This window comes from Aedes aegypti, chromosome 3 (genome assembly GCF_002204515.2).
Source record: "Aedes aegypti strain LVP_AGWG chromosome 3, AaegL5.0 Primary Assembly, whole genome shotgun sequence".
In the NCBI taxonomy this organism is placed as follows: domain Eukaryota; kingdom Metazoa; phylum Arthropoda; class Insecta; order Diptera; family Culicidae; genus Aedes; species Aedes aegypti.
The window spans coordinates 95,778,144-95,800,609 of NC_035109.1; the positions used below are offsets into that span (position 1 = coordinate 95,778,144).

The 22,466-nt window shown below is 40.7% G+C and overlaps 1 protein-coding gene across 1 annotated transcript; it reads left to right on the forward strand.

The window, feature by feature from the left end:
• Positions 1-168: 168 nt before the first annotated feature.
• Positions 169-16,602, forward strand: LOC5570973 (protein suppressor of white apricot). Its single transcript, XM_001659392.2, has 5 exons — positions 169-871; positions 10,154-10,326; positions 14,120-14,509; positions 14,569-15,592; positions 15,653-16,602. The coding sequence occupies exons 1-5, from the start codon at positions 534-536 to the stop codon at positions 16,536-16,538; spliced, it is 2,811 nt and encodes a 936-aa protein (XP_001659442.2). The 5' UTR covers positions 169-533; the 3' UTR covers positions 16,539-16,602.
• Positions 16,603-22,466: the final 5,864 nt, after the last annotated feature.

Consider the following 22,466-nt stretch of genomic DNA (forward strand, 5'->3'; position numbering starts at 1 on the left):
ATGTAATAATCACAACAGAACGGAAGAAAAACATCTTCCTCCCCCGCTTTGATCGCGCAAATCGGTTCTGTTTTCGGGTCCCAGATGGTGAAGTTAACTCCTGAACCGGTTCCAATTGGAACCTGTCAAAATCGCACAGCGGCAGCCATCTTTGTCCACTGTGGAATCCCTCGGTGCCGCCAAAGCAAAAACGAAAACAGCTTCAGTGCGAAAAAGTGACCAAATCAGTGCAAATCGTGAAGAAAATTCGCAATTTTGCGAGTGAAAATCGATCGAAATCGTGCAAAAGTGGTTTCAATTTGTGGCGGAAGTCGTGGCGCAGCGGAAAAAAGTGAAGGTTTCAACGGGGCAGTGAATTTCGGTGCGTTTTGCGTGAATCAAATTTGGTGCTTGGAAGCTAACCTCCAAAAGTCGCCCCCATTTTTTCATTTTGGTGGCGGAGGCGGAGTGTTGTTTTGATGTTTTGGTTCGTTCGGACGGGCGTTGCGGAAAACTAAACAAGAAAAACCTGACCCTATAAGCTATGAACCACCATGAACGATAACCGGTGGCCAGCGAACATTAGTAGCTTGCGGAGTGGCTTGGGAGCTAGAGATCAGAGTATGATGCAGCATTCCGGAGGATCGGGTGCCGGAAGCGGAAGCGGTAGTTCCCTGGGAATGAACAACGGCGAGTCGGGAATCCTGCGGAAGCCGGGAGGAGGACACCACCACCATCATCATCACCATTACTTCCATCAGGATAACTTTGCGGACCTGTTGGTCTTCGGCTACTCGTGCAAGGTCTTCCGGGACGACGAAAAGGCCCGCTTCATCGATCAGGGCCGGCATCTGATTCCGTGGATGGGCGACAATCAGTTGAAGATAGACAGGTTAATAATTTCTTTTCTTTCCGCCAAACAAAAAACCATTCAGAACAAATGCCGTTTAATTGAAAATGCATTACTTTAAAAGCCTTCCTCCCCCCATCTAGCAGCGTGATTTTTGTCGATTGGGTTTTATTTTATAGGGCGCAATTGCGTAAGGGGAAAATGGGGTCGATTTCCGAAGCTCGGGGTTATTTCAGGAATGGAATAAGGCTGGTATCGCTAGCGTGCATGAGGTGGATAAGAAAAGGGATTCGAAAAACATGTTAAAATTGATTCTATAACATTTCCTTGAATACCATTACCCTGAAAACCAAAACCCAGGGCTGGTAGCAGGGCTCTTTTTAGAGATTTAGTCACTATTTTAATTGAAGTCTCTAAATTTGTTATATTTGTAAAACCTACATGTAATTTTGGGGCCGAGTGGTTAAAGTCCGCGGCTATAAAGCAAAGCCATGCTTATCTGGGTTCGATTCCCGGTCAGTCCAGGATCTTTTCGTGATGGAAATTTCCTTGGCTTCCCTGGGCATAGATTATCATCGTACCTGCCACACGATATACGAATGAGAAAATGGCAACTTTGGCAAAGAAAGCTCTCAGTTAATTACTGTGGAAGAGCTCATAAGAACACATAAGCTGAGGAGCAGGCTCTGTCCCAGTGAGGACGTTAATGCCAAGAAGAAGAAGAACATGTCATTTTTTTCGTCGTACAAAGTTTGATACTAGTAAGTTATCCTCGAAAACAAACATACAGAAAGTTTCTAATTTTGATGAAAGGTCATCTCTTTTTAAAGAAAATCTTCTCTAAAGTCATATTTTCCACTTACTACTTGCAACTGATGCCAAATCATGGAGGCACGCAGTGCTGTCAGTGAGTCACTTTATAGTGACTTGGTCACTTCTTTCGACCTGGTAACTAAAAAGCCACTATTTGCAGAAAAAGGTCATTTATTTCAGAAAAATAGTCATTAAAGCCAATATTGTTGTGATCTTTTGATAATGTAATTTAAGCCTGGGTCAGCTTTTCAACAGCAAAAAACAGAAATTTGGAAACCAAAGTGTAAATAAGTATTTGTGGAAGATTTCAGGTGAATTTATCCTACACATTTACAATTCAAAACAACTTTAGCGGAAGTTTTGGAGAACATTCTAGCAAAACTTAGGATGCGACTGTGGACTGAATTTTCTTCACAAAATATTTAGATATTTTTTTTTTTTTTTTTTTGATTCCAGCATCAATATTTGACAAACTTGCTGAATAAATTACTAGTAAACTTCCTTGGTAATCTTAATCAGGAAAAATAAGCCAGAAACAGAATCCAAAAAATATAAAGTATGTCAGAAACTCGTCTAGGACCCCAAAAGCAAGAACTGTTGTTCTTAAAAATCATTTTAGGAATTTCAACAAATAAGCTATACATTTTTTCCTTTGATGCTGTTCTTCCATGACTTTGGTCAGTGGCGATTCACTAATCTATTGTGTTCTTTAGTTACTGTTTATGTGGATGAAAAGTTGTAATTTCAAGAAATTCTGCCAGAAATTTAGCAGAGCATTTTGGATTCAGACATTCATCCACGATTTTTTTTTTAAGAAAACCGCCACAATGTTTGTACCTGTACTTTAAAATATTAAATTAATTTTGGACAGTAATTTCCTCATGAACAGGTATTTTGCTAATCATTCTATCACGAGTTTATTTTCCAGAATTCATGTATTTGATAAATTGATATTGTGCGAGTTGTGCCCGCACAAAATGAATCATTTCGTTTAAGCGTGTATGGGTTCTTTCAAGAATTGATCCACTGCTTCTTACAAGGATTGTTCCTCCAGAGATTATTCCAGAACCCTTCAAAGAATTCCTCCAAAAATTCAACCAGGAACGAATTTACTTCACAAATTTCTCTAGAAACTTCTAGAGCATTTTGTTCGGGAAGTACTTCTGCAGTTCTCCCAAATATTTCTTGAGTAATCATCTCGTGAAAATCTCCACGGACTCGTCAAGAGTTCCTTTAAGGTTCCACACCATCAAAACAAATTTCGGTTAAAAAAAAAACTTCGAAAAATCCTGCAGGATAATAGCTAGAGATGTTATTTATAGTTTTTTTTCAATAATCTTAGCAATTTATCTAGCAAATTATTCAAAACTTTATTAATAGTCCAGGAATTCTTTCAGACTTTCTTACAGGGGTTCATCGAAAATTCCTACAGAAGTTTCATGAGAGATTATTTTAAGATTAGCTTTACACATATATCCAGAACGTTTTTAGAAATTTCCTAAATTAATTCTAAAAACTTTCCTTGACAATTGGGATAGTTTTTTTGTGACTTGATCGAAAGAGCTTAATGTAATTTAATACAAAGTTAATGCGCTTCAATATCTCAATTTGATTGATTAAAAATCGAAAACGACTAAAGAATAACTTGATAAATTACCAAATGACTTCGGACTTTCATGATTTTTTTTAATGACCTTGGTAGGAACTCATGGTGGAATATGCAGAAAATTTTCATGAGTTGCAATTAGAAATAAATTTAGGATGAATTCTTGAAGGTATCTTGAACGAAATTGTTTTGAGCAGCCCGTAACCTAATAATTTCCTGGAGGAATCTTCGGAATAATATATGAAGGCAACTTTCGGCGAATATCTCAATCACTTCATGATGAAATTCCTGAACAGGAAACATGAAAAAAATCACATATAGTAATACGAGCAAAGATACTTGTATAAATGTCATGACAAATTGATAAAAAATAACCCTTCAAGAATGTCTGGTCGAATATACTGAGGAATCTTTATGAACGCTCCTATCTGGTTCCAACTTGATTTCTTTTAATTTTCTTGATTCCTGTTTGGTCTCTAAAGAACCTATTTTTAAGACTCTTACACGGAGAAAAATGATTGTTAAATACAACCAAATTTTAGTTAATTTCAACCAATTTATTGGGTTGAAATTTGCACAAACAAAATCATGGTTCAAATCAACAACATGCACCGTTTAAAACAAACCAAAAATCTATGTTGTTTTAACCACGGTTTTCTAGATAAATTCAACAAATCTTAGTTTGAAACTACCATGAAATTTGTTGCAGCATATGACAGTTCATGAAACAACCAACAAACTAGGTAGATTAAAACTAAAAGAAGTGGTTTGAAATAACCAAGAATCACATTAAAATAAACAAATTTATTAGTTGATTCAGCTGGGGTTTTTGGTTTGATTGTGGTTTCATACTATTTATTTCTTAATTTGGAGGCGAATGACATTGAAGTTAAAACCTCCTTAATAAATAATAATAAAAAAAAAATTCTTAATTATTATTGATAAAAAAAATCGTTCATGATAAGAAAGTAAAACTATTTGTATTTTAATAAATAATGATTAATAATAATATCTCTATGACAATAATAGAAATTAAATCCACCATAACAAGCTTCTATGATAAACCGAAAGTTTAATGCAAAAGGGAATGCTTCATTCAGAAGGGGAATTTCGGGTGATGATGCGCTCTTTCTCTATATAGAGTCAATCTAGAATTAAATGAAATATTTTTAGATTCAGCATTAGTACGTAAGGTTGGCGAAAATCTATCTTACCGTTTCTGAGTAATTGGGAAAATAAAGTACAAGCATCTCTAACATGTTTCATTGTTCTAGGATGGTTTCAGCTGCAAATTTGATAAATGAAAGCATGTTAGCTGAATGAAATAAAAACAATATATGTATAATCAATCAAATTACCTCAGAAGCAAATGTAGAAACGTTTTAAACACTATTTACTGATGACAAACGGAATCCGGTGGACATGTTTAGATTGACTGCGAGCTGATCCAAAACAAAAAAAAGCAGCAACACATGAAGTTGATTTATTTCAAACTAAAATTTTGGTTGTTTTTGATTCAAACAAAATCTTAGTTTGATTCAACATATTGTAATCGTTGTATCAACCTATTATTCTATTTTGAAACTAAAAATTAATCAGGGAAAAAAATAAATTTTTTGGTAGAACCAAACTAGCTGTTTGTAAAAATTAACTAATAATTTAGTTTGCAACAACCATAATATGCCTTATATGAACATAAAGATTTCAAATTGAAACAACCTATGAAACAAGCTAGTTTCAAACAAAATCTTAACATTACAACAACAAATTTTGGCTTGGAAATAACAAATTTGAAGGTTTGAAATTCAACAAACATTTTGGTTGTTTCAAACTAGGATAATTTTTCTCCGTGTAGTTGTTACCAGCCCTGAATATCCTGGGCAGGGCCAATAGCAGGTCCATTTTAATCGATTTGCACACTATTTTAAGGCTCCAAAATCCATCATTCCATCATCAGCAATCATCGGAAATGATAAACCAAATTTTATGGTTCAAATTTGAAGAAAATCTCATGAAAATCTATCACCGCTTTTGAGATATTCCCCTCTTTGCAGAGATTATTTCTTCCAGTTCATCATAGTTCCTGGTGTAAGAGATTCCTTTTGAAACTTTTTCATAGTTTCTTCAGGAGTTCCTTTACAGATTTTTCGAGGGAAACAAATCAGGAAATCTCCCGAGATTTGATCAGCAATCAGCTCTAAGAATTCATCCAAGAATTTCTCGCAAAAAATATCGTCCTGAAATTTCTCCTGTGATGTTTCAGGACTACAGCATTCTAACGTCCAATAATTTCGACAGGGATAACTCCATAAATTTACACATGGACTCTCCCATGGATTTAATTGAAAAATTCTTTCAGTAATCTTTCTACCGCTTTCTCCAGTTGTTGCTTTGGAACAGTGTATCCCAAACTTTTTTGACTTTCGCCCCCTAGAGGTCAATATATTTTAGAATCGTCCCCCTGATATGTAAATTATGTTTTTGTATCATATATTGAGTTTTGTTGAGACTCTGATCTACATCTTATCATAAGTATACCAAAATTGATCAAATTATCAAATTTACCTGTGGAGTACCTTAAATGTGATCAAAATGTAAACTTTTAATTTTATTTTGAAGCATAATGGTCGATGTTCAGACAAACTGGAGCAGGGGATATTTTGACCTTGTAAAGATAAATAAAGGACTATCAATTCTGATTTTTTAGAGTACGTTTTTCTAAACTCACTTAGAAACACTTGGTCCGGTGTAGGTACGTCAAAATTATCCTCGATATACATATTTATAAAAGCTCCACTGAATAACTGTCAAATTTATTATCTTTTCAGATTCAGCAAAGCTCTTGTCATTTTTATTTTATTTCTATCATCAACACAATTTTCGAAATGTCTATGTTGTTTATGTTACGATAATCATATGGTTAGTAATTTATATTTGCAAACGTTCAATTATCTTGCATTCATGATGTCTTGTTTCACTTCATGTTGTTCAAATTTTATATAGATTCGTTAATGTTCAATTTGAAGTATTCTGTTGTTTCTGAAATTGTTGTAATAAGATTCAGAAACTTTAAATAAATGTTCAACGATCCTGAAGACGCTTTATCATTAATTCTAAACTTAAAAGAAATACCTATATAAAATTCCAACAAAAACCCTTTTCTATTAAAACTACAAATTGAACTTTAACACTTCACTTTTTGCAAAAAAAAAAAAAATTCTAAAATCACTGATAAGGCGAGCAAATACCTTTAAACTCTAATATGTGTTGCTTATCTTGACAGATAGGCCTATTTCGTCTGCGACTTACAGACTTCTTCAGTGTCGAGTGCTGTTTTTCTATTGTACTGCAACATAGAGCTTGAGCTTTATTGGCCGCCCGTGGATGCTACTCCAGTATCGCCAGATCAGCTGCACTTACACAAGGAACCAATTGAATGACTGCTTGGGACTAACAGACACCCTCAGTGTGTAAGTTCTAATGATCTTCTATTTTTAGGCTATTTTTTCTGACGTGGCAGGCGCCATAATGCAGACCAATGTGGGGAAGGGGGAGGAAATGATGTTGCACTTATACTGGCCCACTGTACACCGTGGAGTCCGACTACATCTACGCCAGTTTCATGCCGAAGTGTATGGGTTGGGGAGGGAAGGCATGGCAGAGCGGTTTGCTCTTTGGTTAGCAGACAGCCTATGTTTCATGCGTAAGGAAAGGTGTGGCTATGCTGGTGAGAGAATGGAAGCGCAGGGAAACGGTTTCTTGTCCGTTTCTGATTCTAGCAAATGCTATGAACGAATTGTGTGTGAGTGTGATAGATTGAGAGTGGAAGATAGAAGCAAGTGAAAGATACAACTGCAAAGAAAGAGGATAGGGACGGGCCTGGGATTGAACCCATGACCTTCTGCATATGAAGCAGAAACGGTAGCCATTTTCCAACATAATACAAAAAGAAAACTTAGGAGAACTCAGATTATTTCTTTCTTTATACAAAAGTTCAAATAATAAATCAAATTCAAATTCAGAATAAGTTCAAAATTGTGCGTGAAAAATCAGATTCTTATAATAAAAGCATCAGCTAATCCTTAAATGTATCTATGAGAAAGTCATCGTGTTAACGATAGTGACAACAAATTATTACCATCTTTTAGGAAACTCTCAGTTGCTCATTCATGTTCTATAATCCACACAAGGTAAAACAGTAAATGCATTACACAAATATCTTGTTTCTGACAAACGTCAAGTTTAGCATAACATGATTTAAATATGAGCATGCTTGAAGTATAAACAAAGAGACATGTGGAATTTATAATTATTCAAATGTATAAGAGTATGATCTTAAAATTGGTATCTTCTACAAATGTGATAAGTAGTTGGTTTCAATTTTCCTCATACTACCGCTTTCGCCCCGTTTCTGGTTTTATCGTTCCCCACCCCAAACTCAGTGTACAAATTTTCGCCACCCTAGGCTTGAAAATCGCCCGAAAGGCATCCTTTTTGGCATTCACTGCTCCAGAATGCCTTCCAAGGATTCCTACAAGAATTCTAACTGGCTAATACAAATAAAACTTTTTGTTGTAAAAATTCGCTTGAAAATTATTTCAGGAAATTCTACGAGAATCCTCCAAAGAATTCCTACGACGAAGTTTTCAGTCATTCTTTAATACATTTTAGTAGAGATTCCTATAAGAATTCCAATTCCAAAAGCAATTTCATGAAATCCATTAGGAGCTCTATGAACTCTTAAATGGTTTCAACGAGGGAATAAATTGGTTCCAGGACCAGAACCTAAATTCGCCAATCCAAGAAGATGTTTTTTCTGGCATTACGTGCCTACTGGGAAAGAGCTTTCTATGCCAATTGACCACTTTTGCTTGTGTATATCGTTTGGCAAGAACGATGATACTGTATGCCCTGGAAAGTCGAGTAAATTTCCTTTACTAAAAGATCCTCGTGAGTTTCCAAGAGCTTTCATGTATTGTATTGAGTGTTTCATCAGTGATTACTTTAAGATTTTCTTGAGAAAAATCTCTGAACCGCATTCTGGATAATTTCTGAAATACAAATCATCGACAATTCCTTGGAGGAGAAATTTCTGAGAACTTATTTGGGAAATTTCAGGAAGAAACTGTTGAGGAATCCCTAACGTAATATCTGGAGTAATTTTTGAAGGCATCCATACAGAACTTTCTGGTTGAAACTTTGAAGAAATTTTGAATCAAGATTGTAGAGGAAATCCCCGGAGAAATCTCGACAGTAATCTCTGAAGATATCCTTAGAGATATTATCGGTTAAATTCTAAAAAAAGACCAACGAAAATCTTAAAAAAAATCCAAGTTTGTTAAATTTCTGGAAAAACCTTTGCAGGAAGTCCTGAACGAAAATCTTGTGGGAATTCCTTGAGAAGCCTGTGAAAGAATCACAGGATAAACTTTCGAATAAATCTTCGCAGTCATATCGATTAATTATCCTGGAAATTATGACTAATTCATCACATAGAGTAATTTTCTTCTTCTTCTTCTTTCTGGCGTTACGTCCCCACTGGGACAGAGCCTGCTTCTCAGCTTAGTGTTCAATGAGCACTTCCACAGTTGTTAACACTGAGAGCTATAGGTCTATTTTAGACCTATAATTACTACCAGCCTTGGGTCCATTACCTCGCATGCCATTTCACCAAATGGACCACAACCTTGAACTTTCTTGCAACAAAAAGACCCAAAATGAATACTCTCTAGTTGAGACTTTGCCACTATTACAGTTCGAGAATCATTGGTAAAATGTTAGCGGTTATAACGCCAATCATCATCGACGATGAAAAAATGAAGTATGTTTAGAAGAAGGAAAAAATAGATGAAAACAATAGTAGGTAGAGTTAATCTAATAATGGAACTCGAAAGAGCAGCTTTTGTTCTAAATGTTGACCTACCGACTCTACGAGTCGTAACTAAACTTCAAGATGTGAATGCGTGCTGAAGAATGTTTTGAAGTGCATCACTGACTTTCAGGCAAGTGTGACATTCGGAGAACTAGTTTTTGGGCAATGGTGGTTTTCGAGGTAATGATATTTGGAAAACTGTTATACGACCATTGAAATTAGTACGTTTTCAATATTCCCAAATTTGTTCCAATTGTGGAACAATCAAATGCACGCTAGTGATACACGAACTCCAAGCCTTTTCGTACAAAACTCAAAGTGTGCGAATCAACACTCAAAAAGCTGTCTACGACGATTGGCATCCGAGATCCGTTCTCGTTTGGACGGAGCAACGTTTCTCTGGGTTTAGCTCTCCAGCCGCTGGTTAAAGCGCTCTCACGTCTACAAAGATTAGCCTTTCTTCTACTATACAGAAAGGTGATTGTTAAAAACGAGGACAGCTCGCCGCAGATATTGACCGAGGATATGTTCTGAACGCACACCATCGAACTAAAAAAAATCGCTTTTTACTGATACAAAACATGAATCAATTCCCATAAGCAATGCGATGTAATTGCACAGAAATCGTAAAAGCAGGGCCTCTCTTTTTAGCTCAGATATTCTCACTATAAACCGTTTCGACTCCAGCGCGGCTGTGGTATGTATAAGTGGTAATTTGATTTACTATTCTTACAAAATGTTTATATTTTTTCGTTTCCGAACCGAACGGAACCCCAGCTGGACGGTCACGGCTAAAATCTTTCCGTCTCCGATGCAAAAATCAAAATATCTCGCTTGCCGTCCAGCTGGGGTGGTTTTTCTTTCAGCTCGCCCCAAAGCACGCTGAACCACCAAACGCGTCGAGCTGGTTCCGCTTCCCAAGACCGTCCTAATCTGGTATTCGTTTTCTCTTTTTCCTCTCTTCTCTTCTCTTTCTGTACGCGTGTGGGTGTGCATTTGCATCCGATCCATGCAAAAAAACCCACAACAACAGATACGATGCCCGAGGAGCCCTGCACGACCTGTCGCAGCACGAACCCCCACTCGGAGGCTACGGAAACCGGTTCGATTGCCTTCCGCCAGCCGAGCAAAGGGCTGAGCAGCTGTGCGAAGAGGAACGCTACTACAGTCTCTACGCCAACGAGGTGGAGGAGGAGATTCAGCAGGGTAAGTTTTTCGAAGAATAACGGTGTACAAGCAGATCTATAATGGACCGGTAAACAGATGATGGAAAGCATGCTTTGTTCCAATTGGGATGTAATGTTGAGCAAAAAAAGAAAACGAGCCATTAGAAAGTTCACCGCCCATCGGCTGACGAACGAAAACGGCCTGCGACTGATTGATCTCGCGGTCTCCAAGAATATGGCTATTCGTAGCACCTACTTTCAGTACAGCCTTTCACACCGATACTCCCGCAGATCACCAAAGCAGATATGATTAAAGATTGGACTCGGAAAAAATGCGACACTTTGTTTTGGGTGTAACTTTTTATCGCGTGAGTAAAAATTAATGAAATTTTGGGTAATACTAGTTTAGAGTATTCTGTTGTTGTGTGCAAATTATCGCGATCTGTCAAGTAGTTTTCAAGATGCATTCGAAACAAGAAGAGCTACGTAAGCAAATCTTTGGCGCGGTGATCGATAATCCTGATAAGTCGCAAAGATGGATCGACAAAAGGCTTGGAATCTACCATGTCATCGTGTTCCGCATTGTAAAGATGTTCCAGGACACGCAGACCATCGAGCGCCGCGCTGGAAGCGGTCCGTCAGTACTTTAAGAATATTTTAAAACCTTCCGATTATGAAAATATTGATCAGCAACTAATCTCTAGCGAGAAAAAATCTGATGTACATTCGATTTTTATAATCGTCTGGTTCAGACATAGCGTGAGATGGTTCGACAAGGAATGTAGGCAGATTCTGGTTCTCCTCCAGAATGCAGCGCGGGCGGTCATGCTGCAGCAAGGGATCCGACATAATGTGGAACTTAATAAACGGAAACGACAACAGCAGACCCGCCTCTTTCGGGAGAAAAAAACGTCGCCTGGAGGAGACAGAGTGCGAGGAGATGGAACAGCTGTGCGGGTCTCAAGAATCACGTAAGTTCTATCAGAAGCTCAACGCATCCCGCAATGGCTTCGTGCCGCGAGCCGAGATGTGCAGGGATAAGAATGGGAGCATTTGGACGGACGAGGATGAGGTGATCGAAAGGTGGAAGCAGCACTTCGACAAACACCTGAATGGTGCTGAGAGCTCAGGCAATGAAGGACGGGACAACGGAGGAAATGCCTTCGTTGGTACTGCGGGCGATGGAAACCAACCAGCCTCCACTTTGAGGGAGGTTAAGGATGCCATTCCCCAGCTCAAGAATAATAAAGCTGCTGGTAAGGATGTTATCGGAAGTGCCGAGAAAATTGCCGGAGAATTTTGCGCGCCGTCATGGCAAATCCGACTGCGAGCATGAGATGGATCGGAAGACAACTGGGAATCACCCAAACAACTGTCTCTCGGGTGATAAAATCTTTTGAGGAGTCCCAGACGACCGAGCGGCGGGCTGGAAGTGGAAGAAAATCGAAGACAGCTGACCCTGCGAAGGCCCGGAAGGTGTTGGATAATTTCAAGCGTAATCCGAACCTTTCGGTCGCAGCTCTGAAGGTCAAGTGGTCCGCCTGGTTCGTTCAGGTAACCATAAAACGAGCTGGGTTTCGTGTATTCAAGGTCCGGAAGGCACCGAACCGGCGTGATCAACAACACACGGCGGCCAAATCCCGAGCAAGGAAGCTGTATGGAGAGTGGTTAACGAAACCGAAAACCGAGCAGATACCGGGACTGGAGTTCTACGTTTCCAAATCACGGAGAGTGGTTAACGAAACCGAAATGTGTGGTTATTGATGACGCTAGGCAGATACCGGGGCTAGGGTTCAACGTTACCAAATCACGGTTTGATGTTCCGCAAGACATAAGGAAGAAAAAATGAACAAGTTCGCCAAAAAAATAGTTGCTCTGGTAGGCCATATGTCAATGCGGTAAACTGAGTAAACCGTACATCACAACGGGTACCATCAACAGCGAAATTTACCGCACCGAGTGCCTCCAGAAGCGTCTGTTGCCCTTCCTGCGGTCTCACGGAGGCGAGACATTATTTTGGCCGGATCTGGAACCACGCCATTACGCGCGATCAACGTTGGATTGGTACAGAGACAATAACGTTGTTTTTATACTTAAAACGCCAACCCATCAAATTTACCAGAAATTTGTCTGGTGGAAAGATTTTTGGCTATAATGATGACCAAAGTTCGAAAATCGACCAAGATGTTTAAAAACGAGCTGGAATTGAAGAAAGCATGGATGAAAGTTACCAAAAAGGTTGGCTCCACCATTGCACAAAATGTAATGAGGCGTCTTCAGGGAAAGATGTGGACTGTCAGCGAAGGAAAAGACATTGAATAAAGTAATTATGCCGAAACATAACCATATGTATTAGTTTATTCCCTGAAAGTTTCAAGAAAATGCGACTAAAAATACATGAAGCGAGCGAAAGGTTTCCGAAGTGGGACCAAGGGCGAGGTATGCTTGATCAGAAAAACCAATATGGTCTCATGAAAGCAGGAAGAGTATGGAACGTCAGAATCAACGAAGCCTTGAAGGAACTTGGATACTTGCAGATCCCTGTCTTTTCGTGAAGACCTGCAAAAGGACGACATGCTTATAATCATCAACACAGACGCAGAGTACAAAAAATTTTGGAAGTATCTTGCAGGGCATGGTAAGCACTATATGAGAATCCGAGTGATTTTCATTTTTTTTTCCTGAATCAATAAACTTACATCGAGAAAGTTGCGGAATGATTTGGGCAAACTTATGCGAAGCGCTCTCCGATTCCAATAGATCCAAGGTATTCAAATGCACAGGAGAAGGAGGAGAAACCCATGCCTAGAAACTATGAGTTCCAGAATATAGAGGGCAAGCGTTGCAGTGAACACGAGATCGGACATTGCCATTAGTGCTTCGATTCTGGGTCGCAATACGAGTCCACCAATGGAGGTAGACTAGCGAACGGCTCGGCACTTGAACCCAGCAGCAAACTTGATTCTGTGATTGGGTTCTTAGGACCTTCGGCGTGATGGACGTTCGCTGTTGCCCCAGCGATACAATGGTGACCGATGGTTTGACCAAACCTTTGGCACGCGTGAAGATGGAGAAGATGCGATGGAAAATTAGTCTACTAGTCTTATGGAACATTAAAATCTATGAAAACTGAATTAGTGATCTGTTGGCACACACTGCTGAGAAAATACTTAAGTAGTTTGAAGTGTGCATTTTCATATCTGAAAAATCTAGAATAATGACTTTACTGCCTTCAAGAAGTCATGAGCTGCGCTACGCCTGCGCTACAGGCCCTGGACGATGCTGTCAAGATTCCTGTATAGCAATATTTGAAATATTTGAAAAATCTTCTCCGTTCATAGATTGGAGGTTATAATCGCTGCGCTATGTTTAAGTTGATCATTTTCCTATTCAATAGTTTTCGTGCAGATAACGGGATAACGTTTCTGCTTCTGTAAGCGTCGGCTATTTCACTGGTTCAAGCAACAGTTAGTTATCAGAAAAACGCAGCTTTTGAACCTCTTCAACTGTTTGCAATTGGATATCTAAAGGATCATCGAAAATGTCGAGCGATTCGACAGCCTTCGTTTTACCATGATTTATGTGTCTCGATATTGATAGTGACTGAAAAGAAGTAATCTTCGTCGTATGAGATTAAGAGCCACTCTCTACACAACCTTACAGCATGATTTGTTAAGCTAATATCAAGATCTATAAAAAACCAACTCTCTGTAAAGGAACCCAATCGTCTACAGCAAGGTCTTGCTTCGTAGTTACGCGTTTTCTTTAGAATAAGCATTCTTCAGCATCATCAATTTCATCATATCATTGTTCCCCTTCCCTACAATCCACAGAGGAAGCAGCCAAGCGGGCGGCTGCCACCAGTGCCCAGATCCCGTTCGATTACGATGCGCCCCCGGCGGCAACGGTGGCCGGTCCGGAACCGGCAGCGGCCGGCGAAGACGACGAAAACAGCTGCGATCCGCCGTTCGTCGCTCCGGCCAATTTTGAAATCCCATCCGATCTGGAGCTGCCGGAAACGATGAAGGAACACGCCATCATTGAAAAGACTGCCAAATTTATCGCCTCCCAGGACTCGCAGATGGAGATCTTGCTGCGGGCGAAGCAAGCCGCCAATCCGCAGTTCGGTTTCCTGAGCCCGGGTGGGCGTCTGTATCGCTACTATCGACACATGCTGATGGCCATCAAGACTAATCAGTACCCCGAGGAGGTTCCGGAAGAAGGTTAGTTCAACGTTTCTATTTAGATGATTCATGCTTGAATTTTGTAATCTCATTTGCAGAAGCAAATGGCGATGAGGATGCCACGGAAGACCTCACAGCAGTTGAGCAACCTTCCCCAGAAAAACCAGCCGTAGTTGTTCCGACCATCAAGTACAAACCATCGATCGATTGTGCGTACACGCAGTTGATTAGCAAAATTACCGGAGCTCCTATTCCCACCAAGGACAAGCCATTGGACGAATCCAGTCTCGAATCTGCACTGAATTCGGCAACCCAGTCGGTCGATTCGGAACTAGCTTCAGAAGCGAAAGCTAACGTCGACGTGGCGAAGGTTTCCACCGGTTTGGCAGGGCTCGTGCAATACGCCTCCGACAGTGAGGAAAGTGGGGATGAGGCTGCGGAAGAAAAGAAGGAAAAGAAACCGGAACCGGAAATGGTGAAACGGGAACTCACGTTCAGCGGGAAACTTCCGCCGGAAATTTTCCAACACGTGATTGAGAAAACCGCGACGTATGTGGCTAAAAACGGGTACAGCTTCGAGGAAGCCTTACGAACCAAAAATGATCCGCGGTTTCTGTTTCTCCGGAAGGACCATGAGTTCTATCCGTTCTACGCTTTCCGGGTGCGGTATCTTATTGACCCGTTTGAAGAGGTACCGAAAAGTCCGGAAAAAGTTACCATAACCAGGGAAATTGAGAATGGAACTGTGGTGGAGACGCCTAGCATCGGTATCAAGACTGTCAACACAGCAGCTCCACTTCCAGTTCCGGCGCCACAGACGCAGATTCAGGCGAACAAACCGGGTGGAGCGGTGTGTTTCTCGATTAAGAGCAAAGATGACGCCACTGTAGCAATTAAATCAAACGTTATGCAAGAATTAGCTGGTGATGAGGAAGAAACGGAACCGGTGGAAGAGCAGGTTAAGGAGAAGGAAAAGAGTAAATCGCCTGTTCCTTCGCCAGTTGTTCCAGAACAGTCAAAGGAAGAGTCGGTGGAGAAGGAGAAAGAGAAAGACGAAGAGGAAGTTATCAGTAGGACTCCACCTCCGGTAGCAGTTAGTCCACCGAAACAGGAGCTCAAGAGGTATGTTGAGGAATAGAAGTGTCTTCCGATGTAAAAAATACAAGTTTTTGTCTTTTTCAGCTCCACTCCCCCCTTGGAAGACTGTAAACCGGTAGTCGTAAGCACCACACCGCCAGACACCAGTGCAGCTGACAACGCATCCAAAGATCAGAAACGCTTAGAAGATCGCATCAAAGACAAACTGGCTGTGGCGGCCCGTGAAAAGTTAGCGTCGATCACGAAGGAAAAACAACTTCAGCTGGAAAGGAAGAAGAAAGCTAGCATGTTTCTTAGTCTAATTAATAAAGCCGAACCGGATCAGGCCGAAGACGAACCTCCTCCGGCCAAAAAGCCAGCCCTAGATGCAACGCCAGAAGCCGAACCTTCCACCACCCAAGAAGCGAAGAACGGCCTCGAACTGTTGAAAAATCAATTCTCAGACAATGAAGACGAGGACGACGACGGAGATGAAAGCAGCGACAGCTCAGAACTGTCGGTACATTCAATTCCGTCCGCTAGCGATAGTCCCGACTCGAAAAGAGCGCCCAGCAGTGCCGATGACGATGTAGTTTTCGTGGCAGAAGATAACAACGGCGGTAGGCCGTCGCGGTCCCGAACGCGATCAAAGTCCGTTTCGGTTTCGGGCAGTAGCAAAGTCAAGAAGCGGAAGCACAAACATAAAAGCAAGAGTAAGAAATCCAAGAAGAAAAAGTCCGGCACCAGTAGGAGTCGCAGCCGAACGCCGAGCAAGAAGACTAAACGGAAGCGCAGCAGAAGTAGATCGAAGAGTTCGAGACGATCGAGGAGTAGGTCCCCGGTGGAGAAGGATTCTTCAAAAAAGAAAAAGAAGAAGAGCAAAAAGAAGAGTCACAAACATAGCAAGACGTCTCGGTCGTCTTCGTCATCGAGGCACCACCATAGGAAAGAACATAGGGAGAAGGATGAACGAGAAGCGGATTATTATTAGTGCGAGACTAGAGGAAGGTTTTCCGTTCTTTTTTGTGAATAATGAGTGTACAGTAAAACTTAAATGGGACTAGACCAGTAATTTTGTATCACAGTTCCGTTTAACGCCTGGGGTAACAAATCCACTACTGTGTTTTGTAAATAATTCGTATCTACGCACGCTTCGCATGATGAGACTTGGTAAGTATTCTAACAAGAGATAGTTTCGCAGTGAAGATCTACACATAACAGTATCGTAACGTGAAGCGACGGGGGATACTTTCGATGAGCCCGTCTACTTCGGATCTTTATTAACGGTTCATAACAAGAACTACTTTAGCCATGAAATACGAAGGCGCATTAATCTTTGGGATTCAACCCATGAAGTGGTGAGTGAAACAGAGGTGAGCAGTCTTCTAAGAGCATCCTTCTGCTCCCAGATTTAAACAAGCATGCTTTGAAATTATCTCAAAGCGCGGAATCGTTTTGAACTCTGATTTTTCCAATCTGAGCGTGCGTGATTTATACAACGATTCAATCCCATGATTGAATCTCGTCATTACGCTCATAGGCAATCGAGTCAAGGTAAAATGCTCTTCTGGAATATTTGACGTTTCATTGGGGATTGAGACAAATAGAACCTGCCTACCGAACATGAGATGAAGTGATATGGAAGGCAAGGAGAAATGGTATCACACTACAGCAAAATTCCACTAGGTACTTTTGATCAGGGAGAAATTAATCAAGACAAAGATTTGAAAGACAGAGTTTCGTTGAATCCTGACATGCTTCAACGGAAATTCAATCTAAATTGTCCTGATTCATATTATCTGTTAAGGAGCTTGGAGTCCCGTCTACATGTGAATTCATTACGTAAGGTCATAATGTTACCAGAAGTTGCCGCTAGTTCCCTGAAGCTGTGCATCGTACATGTCATCATGTCAAACAAAAGTTTTCAATCAATATGGAATAAAATTTCAATGCTTCATCGATTCATTCACCCGGCTAACAATCGATCAAGGATTGAATCCTGAGATTCAATCCTCTCATACACGTGGCATGATTCATTGCATGCCTGGATTTGAGCAAAAGATGCGCGCGGAAAGCATCTTGTTCTGATGGCTTTTGATCTCAGCAGCTCTTGGAGTGGGATTTTTTGAACACTGGAGGCGAGAAGTGATAAATACTGCTCGAAGACGTCCCATAAGCGGGTGGTTTGACGAGGAGTGCCAGAGGGTGACGGATGAGAAGAACGTTGCCAGACGTTGGATGTTAGTGTCTGGTTCCAGGATGAACAGAGCGAGGTACAAGAAAGCAAGATCAACCTAGAAGCGAATCCATTGCATAGAAAAATGCGATAGCCGATGCTGGAACAGAACGATATGCGACGATTCTTTGCAACTGTCAATGGCGTGTGGTACGCCATATCCCGTCATGTGGACCGACTGTGAAGGTAACTTGAATCCTGAGATAATTGAGAGATTATCTCACGTATCGCTCTCTGTAACTATCATAATATGGAGCACATTATGAGAGACTATTTATCGTATCGGGGAGATATCGCTATCGGAAGTTCGAAAAACACCTACCCCCAACGGTAAACAAGCGCTCCTATTTATCAGATTTGTTACAACTTGCGATACATTGCCGATCATGGACCGCAACAGATACGATGTTTTTCTTCGCTTGCTTTGATCGTACTTGAAAATCAAATAAGAGCGAATTCAATGCCTGCTGCCAGCTGGAGAGAGCACTTCGAAACGTTACTGAATGGTGGGAACGATAGAGCGTCGGAGAACAGAATAAATATCGACAACGATGGTCAAGCTGTGGAACCTTCATCACTTGATGAGTTTAAGAAGCTGATTAGGCAGCTGAAGATCAACAAAGCTGCTGGGAAGGATGAACTTCCGGTCAAGCACGGTAGTGAGCAGCTGCATGGAATAATGCACCATACACTACTGAAAATAGGGGAGGAAGAAGAACTGCCTGCTATCTGGATGGATGGTCTCATTTGCCTTCTCTTCGTGCCATAAATTCTTTTGTTCTTTTAACTTTTACTGTGCGCCGTGTGTTGGTACTGTCTCACTCTCTCTCAGGGGTAACTTGAAAACAGGGCGCACAGTAAAAGTCAAATGTTTTATAGCATGCATAGGCTCATATATTGGAGTGAGTGCGCCAGTTGTGTCAAACAATGATACACTGAGACAAAAATACTTAGGTTTTCTATAAATCAAGACTTATGAACCAGCCAAATTATGGTTTTATTGCACGCTTAAACATTTCGAAAATGGGATCATAAGTTTCATAAGTGAGAGTTTTGAATTCTTTAACAAGAATTACTTGAAATAATTATAGCAATCGCTAGAAGAACTACTCCGCTTTCGATGTTGGCTACAAGTTAATCGAAAACAGATCACATGTTATCAAAACATGTCAATTTTTGAGCACGCTTGAAATAATATTATCGATTGATAATTCGAATTAAGTTATTATCATTGCGTTTATCTCCGAATTTCATTGATTGACTTATGTAATTTATTACTGAAATTCTTCACCAAAATCATAAGTAAAACTTAAAATTTTCAATAATAATCGTTGTGGCGCCAAATCATAATTATTCCCTAAGAAATTATTAAGTTTTTTTGCCTCAGTGTAGAACATGGTTTTTTGGCAAAGCTGATTAGACTGATTCATGCAACGTCGGAAAGATCGAAAGCAAGTACACGGGTTGCGGGTGATATTGCTACATCCTTCGTAACCTTAGACGGATTGAAGTAGGACTATGTACTTTCAAACCTATTGTTCAACATAGCGTTACAAGGCGCAATAAGAAGAGCTTTCGTGCATAGGAACGGCACTATCATCACACGTTCGTATACTGCCCATTTATGCAAGTATGGTCAATATAAGCTCCTTGGTTACGCGGACGATATCGACATAATCGGGATTGATAGCCAAGCCGTGGAGGAGACCAGAGGACTGACACGACTGTCATCCTGCATACATTCCGGCTCTTCCTCACATCGTTTTGGTACTTCGCGTTTTGGTACCCATTTTCTGGTCGGTTTGCCCTAACCTTGCTCCTGATTTTCGAGTATACGGCTCATACGCTACTAGTGCTAGATTCTGGCAATTAAACATATCGCATTAAATCGTCGTATTTTAATGCGCTTTTCATTTGTTCAAACGTAGAAACTTCCTGTGCTTCTCTACGGCCACACATCGTGGATGTTGAAAGGAGACCGAAGAGTCTTTGGTGTTTTCGAGTGTAAAGTGCTCTGGACAATATTCGATTGGAAACTAGAGAATAGAGTGTGGCACAGACGCATGAATCACAAGTTACATCATATGTATAACAAATCGTATATAAATAAGCGTGTAAACTATGACAGACTTCAGTGGGTTGATCATTTACTTGAAAGAGTTGTGAAAATAATATTGAGTAGGGAACCAGAAAAATAAAAATATAGGTAGTATCAGTGGCGACTGGAATGCTCACAATGCCACTTGTGGTAACACAAGTAGTGACAGGAATAGCTGCATATTCATGGGTTTGCTGAATTAATACAACTGGATGGTACTTTGTATGGTTTCGGTGAAGAAGTTGGTTTCATTCGGAGCCACGGTTGTTTTCGACATCAATGGTTGTCGCATACTGAAGGACAAGAAGGTGATTGCAGGATCGACCGTATCCGGAGGGCTGTACTGTATGAAAGTAGTCCAGCCGGCACTTGCGGCGAAGCACACCCCAAATTGTCAACACACGTGGCATCGTGTTTTGGGGCATCGTGACCACGAAGCCATCCGTGAGCTCGTATCTAAGAGCATGGCAACTGGAATAAAGATGGAAGATTGCGGTTGTCGGGCTGTTTGTGAATGCTGCCTTGAAGGTAAGCTGACACGCCTTCCGTTCCCCAAGAAGTCGGACCGTAAATCCTACCAACCGTTGGATCTCGTTCATACAGATGTGTGTGGACCCATGCGGACTGTGACACCGGGTGGATGTCGTTACTTTCTCACCATTATTGACGACTTCACTCGGTTCACTGTCGTATATTTCCTGACAAAGAAGTCCGAGGTACCTCAGCGTGTCCAAGAGTACGTGCAGATGGTAAAAACAGAATTCGGCAGACCGCCGAAGATCATACGATCTGATCAGGGTGGTGAACATCGGAGTGCAGCGCTGGATGCGTTTTGCCGAGCCGAAGGGATTCGCCAACAGTTTACCACTGCATACCGTTTTGATTCATATTACGGACAGCTTCAAATTCCGGACACTCTTGTTTGTATGGGAAACATTTCATACGAAATGTTTCAATTTTCGCCGTCCAAAAGTTCTCATTTTCGAGGCTCGTTTTATTAGGTTTTTTCCATAAATATCATTGCAAATTTATAATGCCCCACTACCTTAGACGTCTCTTAAGTGGTTGAACGATTTCAATTGATGATTTGACTGTTCCATTAATGATTATCATGAGCTGTCCGTAATTCGAATCAAAGCGTCCGGAATATAGCTTAGCTTAGCTTAGACTGACTGCACATATCAATGGTTGCTATTCCGTGATTGACCGAAGTCAGTGAAAATGCACAAAGAATCAACTAGAAGTTCGGCTGGGATTGGCCATAATCTTCTTCAGTGTGCATAATTCAGTGCCTCTATTTATACATGGTCAATAACAGCGCCGGCCACGTCCTTACAGTCAGGTGGGATTGGGGGAAGGACTGTTAGTGTGTAATCTTTGCTATTTGGAGACCGTGTTTGCCTCTGCATCTCCACAAAGGTTACTGGGAGGGATGTTTGTTAATGGGAAGGATCGTTGGGTCACAGGATTCACTTTGATAAGCGATTAGACCATGATAAATAATTATTTGTGAGACTAGTGGTCCCGGCAAACTTCGTCTTGCCATCTAGTAGGCTGTCGAAAACGTCAAGAAATCCCCCATACAAAATGACCTCTTAGTCTTCTTACATTCTCCCGATTATTCCGGAGACTTTCCCGAACTTTTTCCTCAAACGAACACGTCGCATTCCTTGTGGAGTGCAACAGTGAAAAATTTTCGTTAGAACGTTGACCCGTTCTCAAGCCATTTCGTGACATACAAACACCACTCCATTTTTATTTATATAGATATAAACATGCTTATATGTAAATATAATATTTTCATTTGATATGAACAATATCTATGTAGAGAACAAATATACCGACACTTGAGGTGACGAACCTTTTAAAGTTTGTTGAATAAAGTGAACCTTTTGGAAGTCTACACTTGAAGTGTCGAACCATTCAAAGTTTTTTTTTTAATTACAAAAATAAAGGTAAAAAGAAGAAGGTGTTTTTAATAAAAAAATTAGGCAGGAATAATTTGTGAATCAGAGTTTATGTCGACACTCACAGTGACGAACCATTCATATTTTTTGAAAAATCATATTTACGTCTCACCGTTTTAACGATTAAAGGTGCAGTCATACATATTTTATAGATTAGAAACAATAGCATGAAACGAGCTCACCAATTGATCCGTCATCCTTGAGCAGCAACAATCCTCTTTCGGCGTCACTCGTTTGCTTAGCTATATAAAAGCACTCAGAGAAAATAGGCGCGCAACCCGTGAGGGACAACAACTGACGACTGCTGGGGCTTTCTTGACGCACTCCCCAGGAACAAGCGTCAATGTCGGAAGATCAAAAAGAACTAATCGAAAGCGGCACTTTTTCACTTTACTCGATCGACGCGGCACTTTTTCACTTTACTCGATCGACGCGCGACATGTTTGATCCTGTCCTCATCGCCGGCCCCCGCAGGAACAAGCGTCAAGGTCGGAAGATCAAACACCTTCGAATCAAAGCGTCCGGAATATGAGGCAAAAATGAGGGAGCGTCCGGAATAAGAATCATGAAAAGGCCACACGTTTTGATTTATTTAAAATTATTCAAGTTGCGGACGCG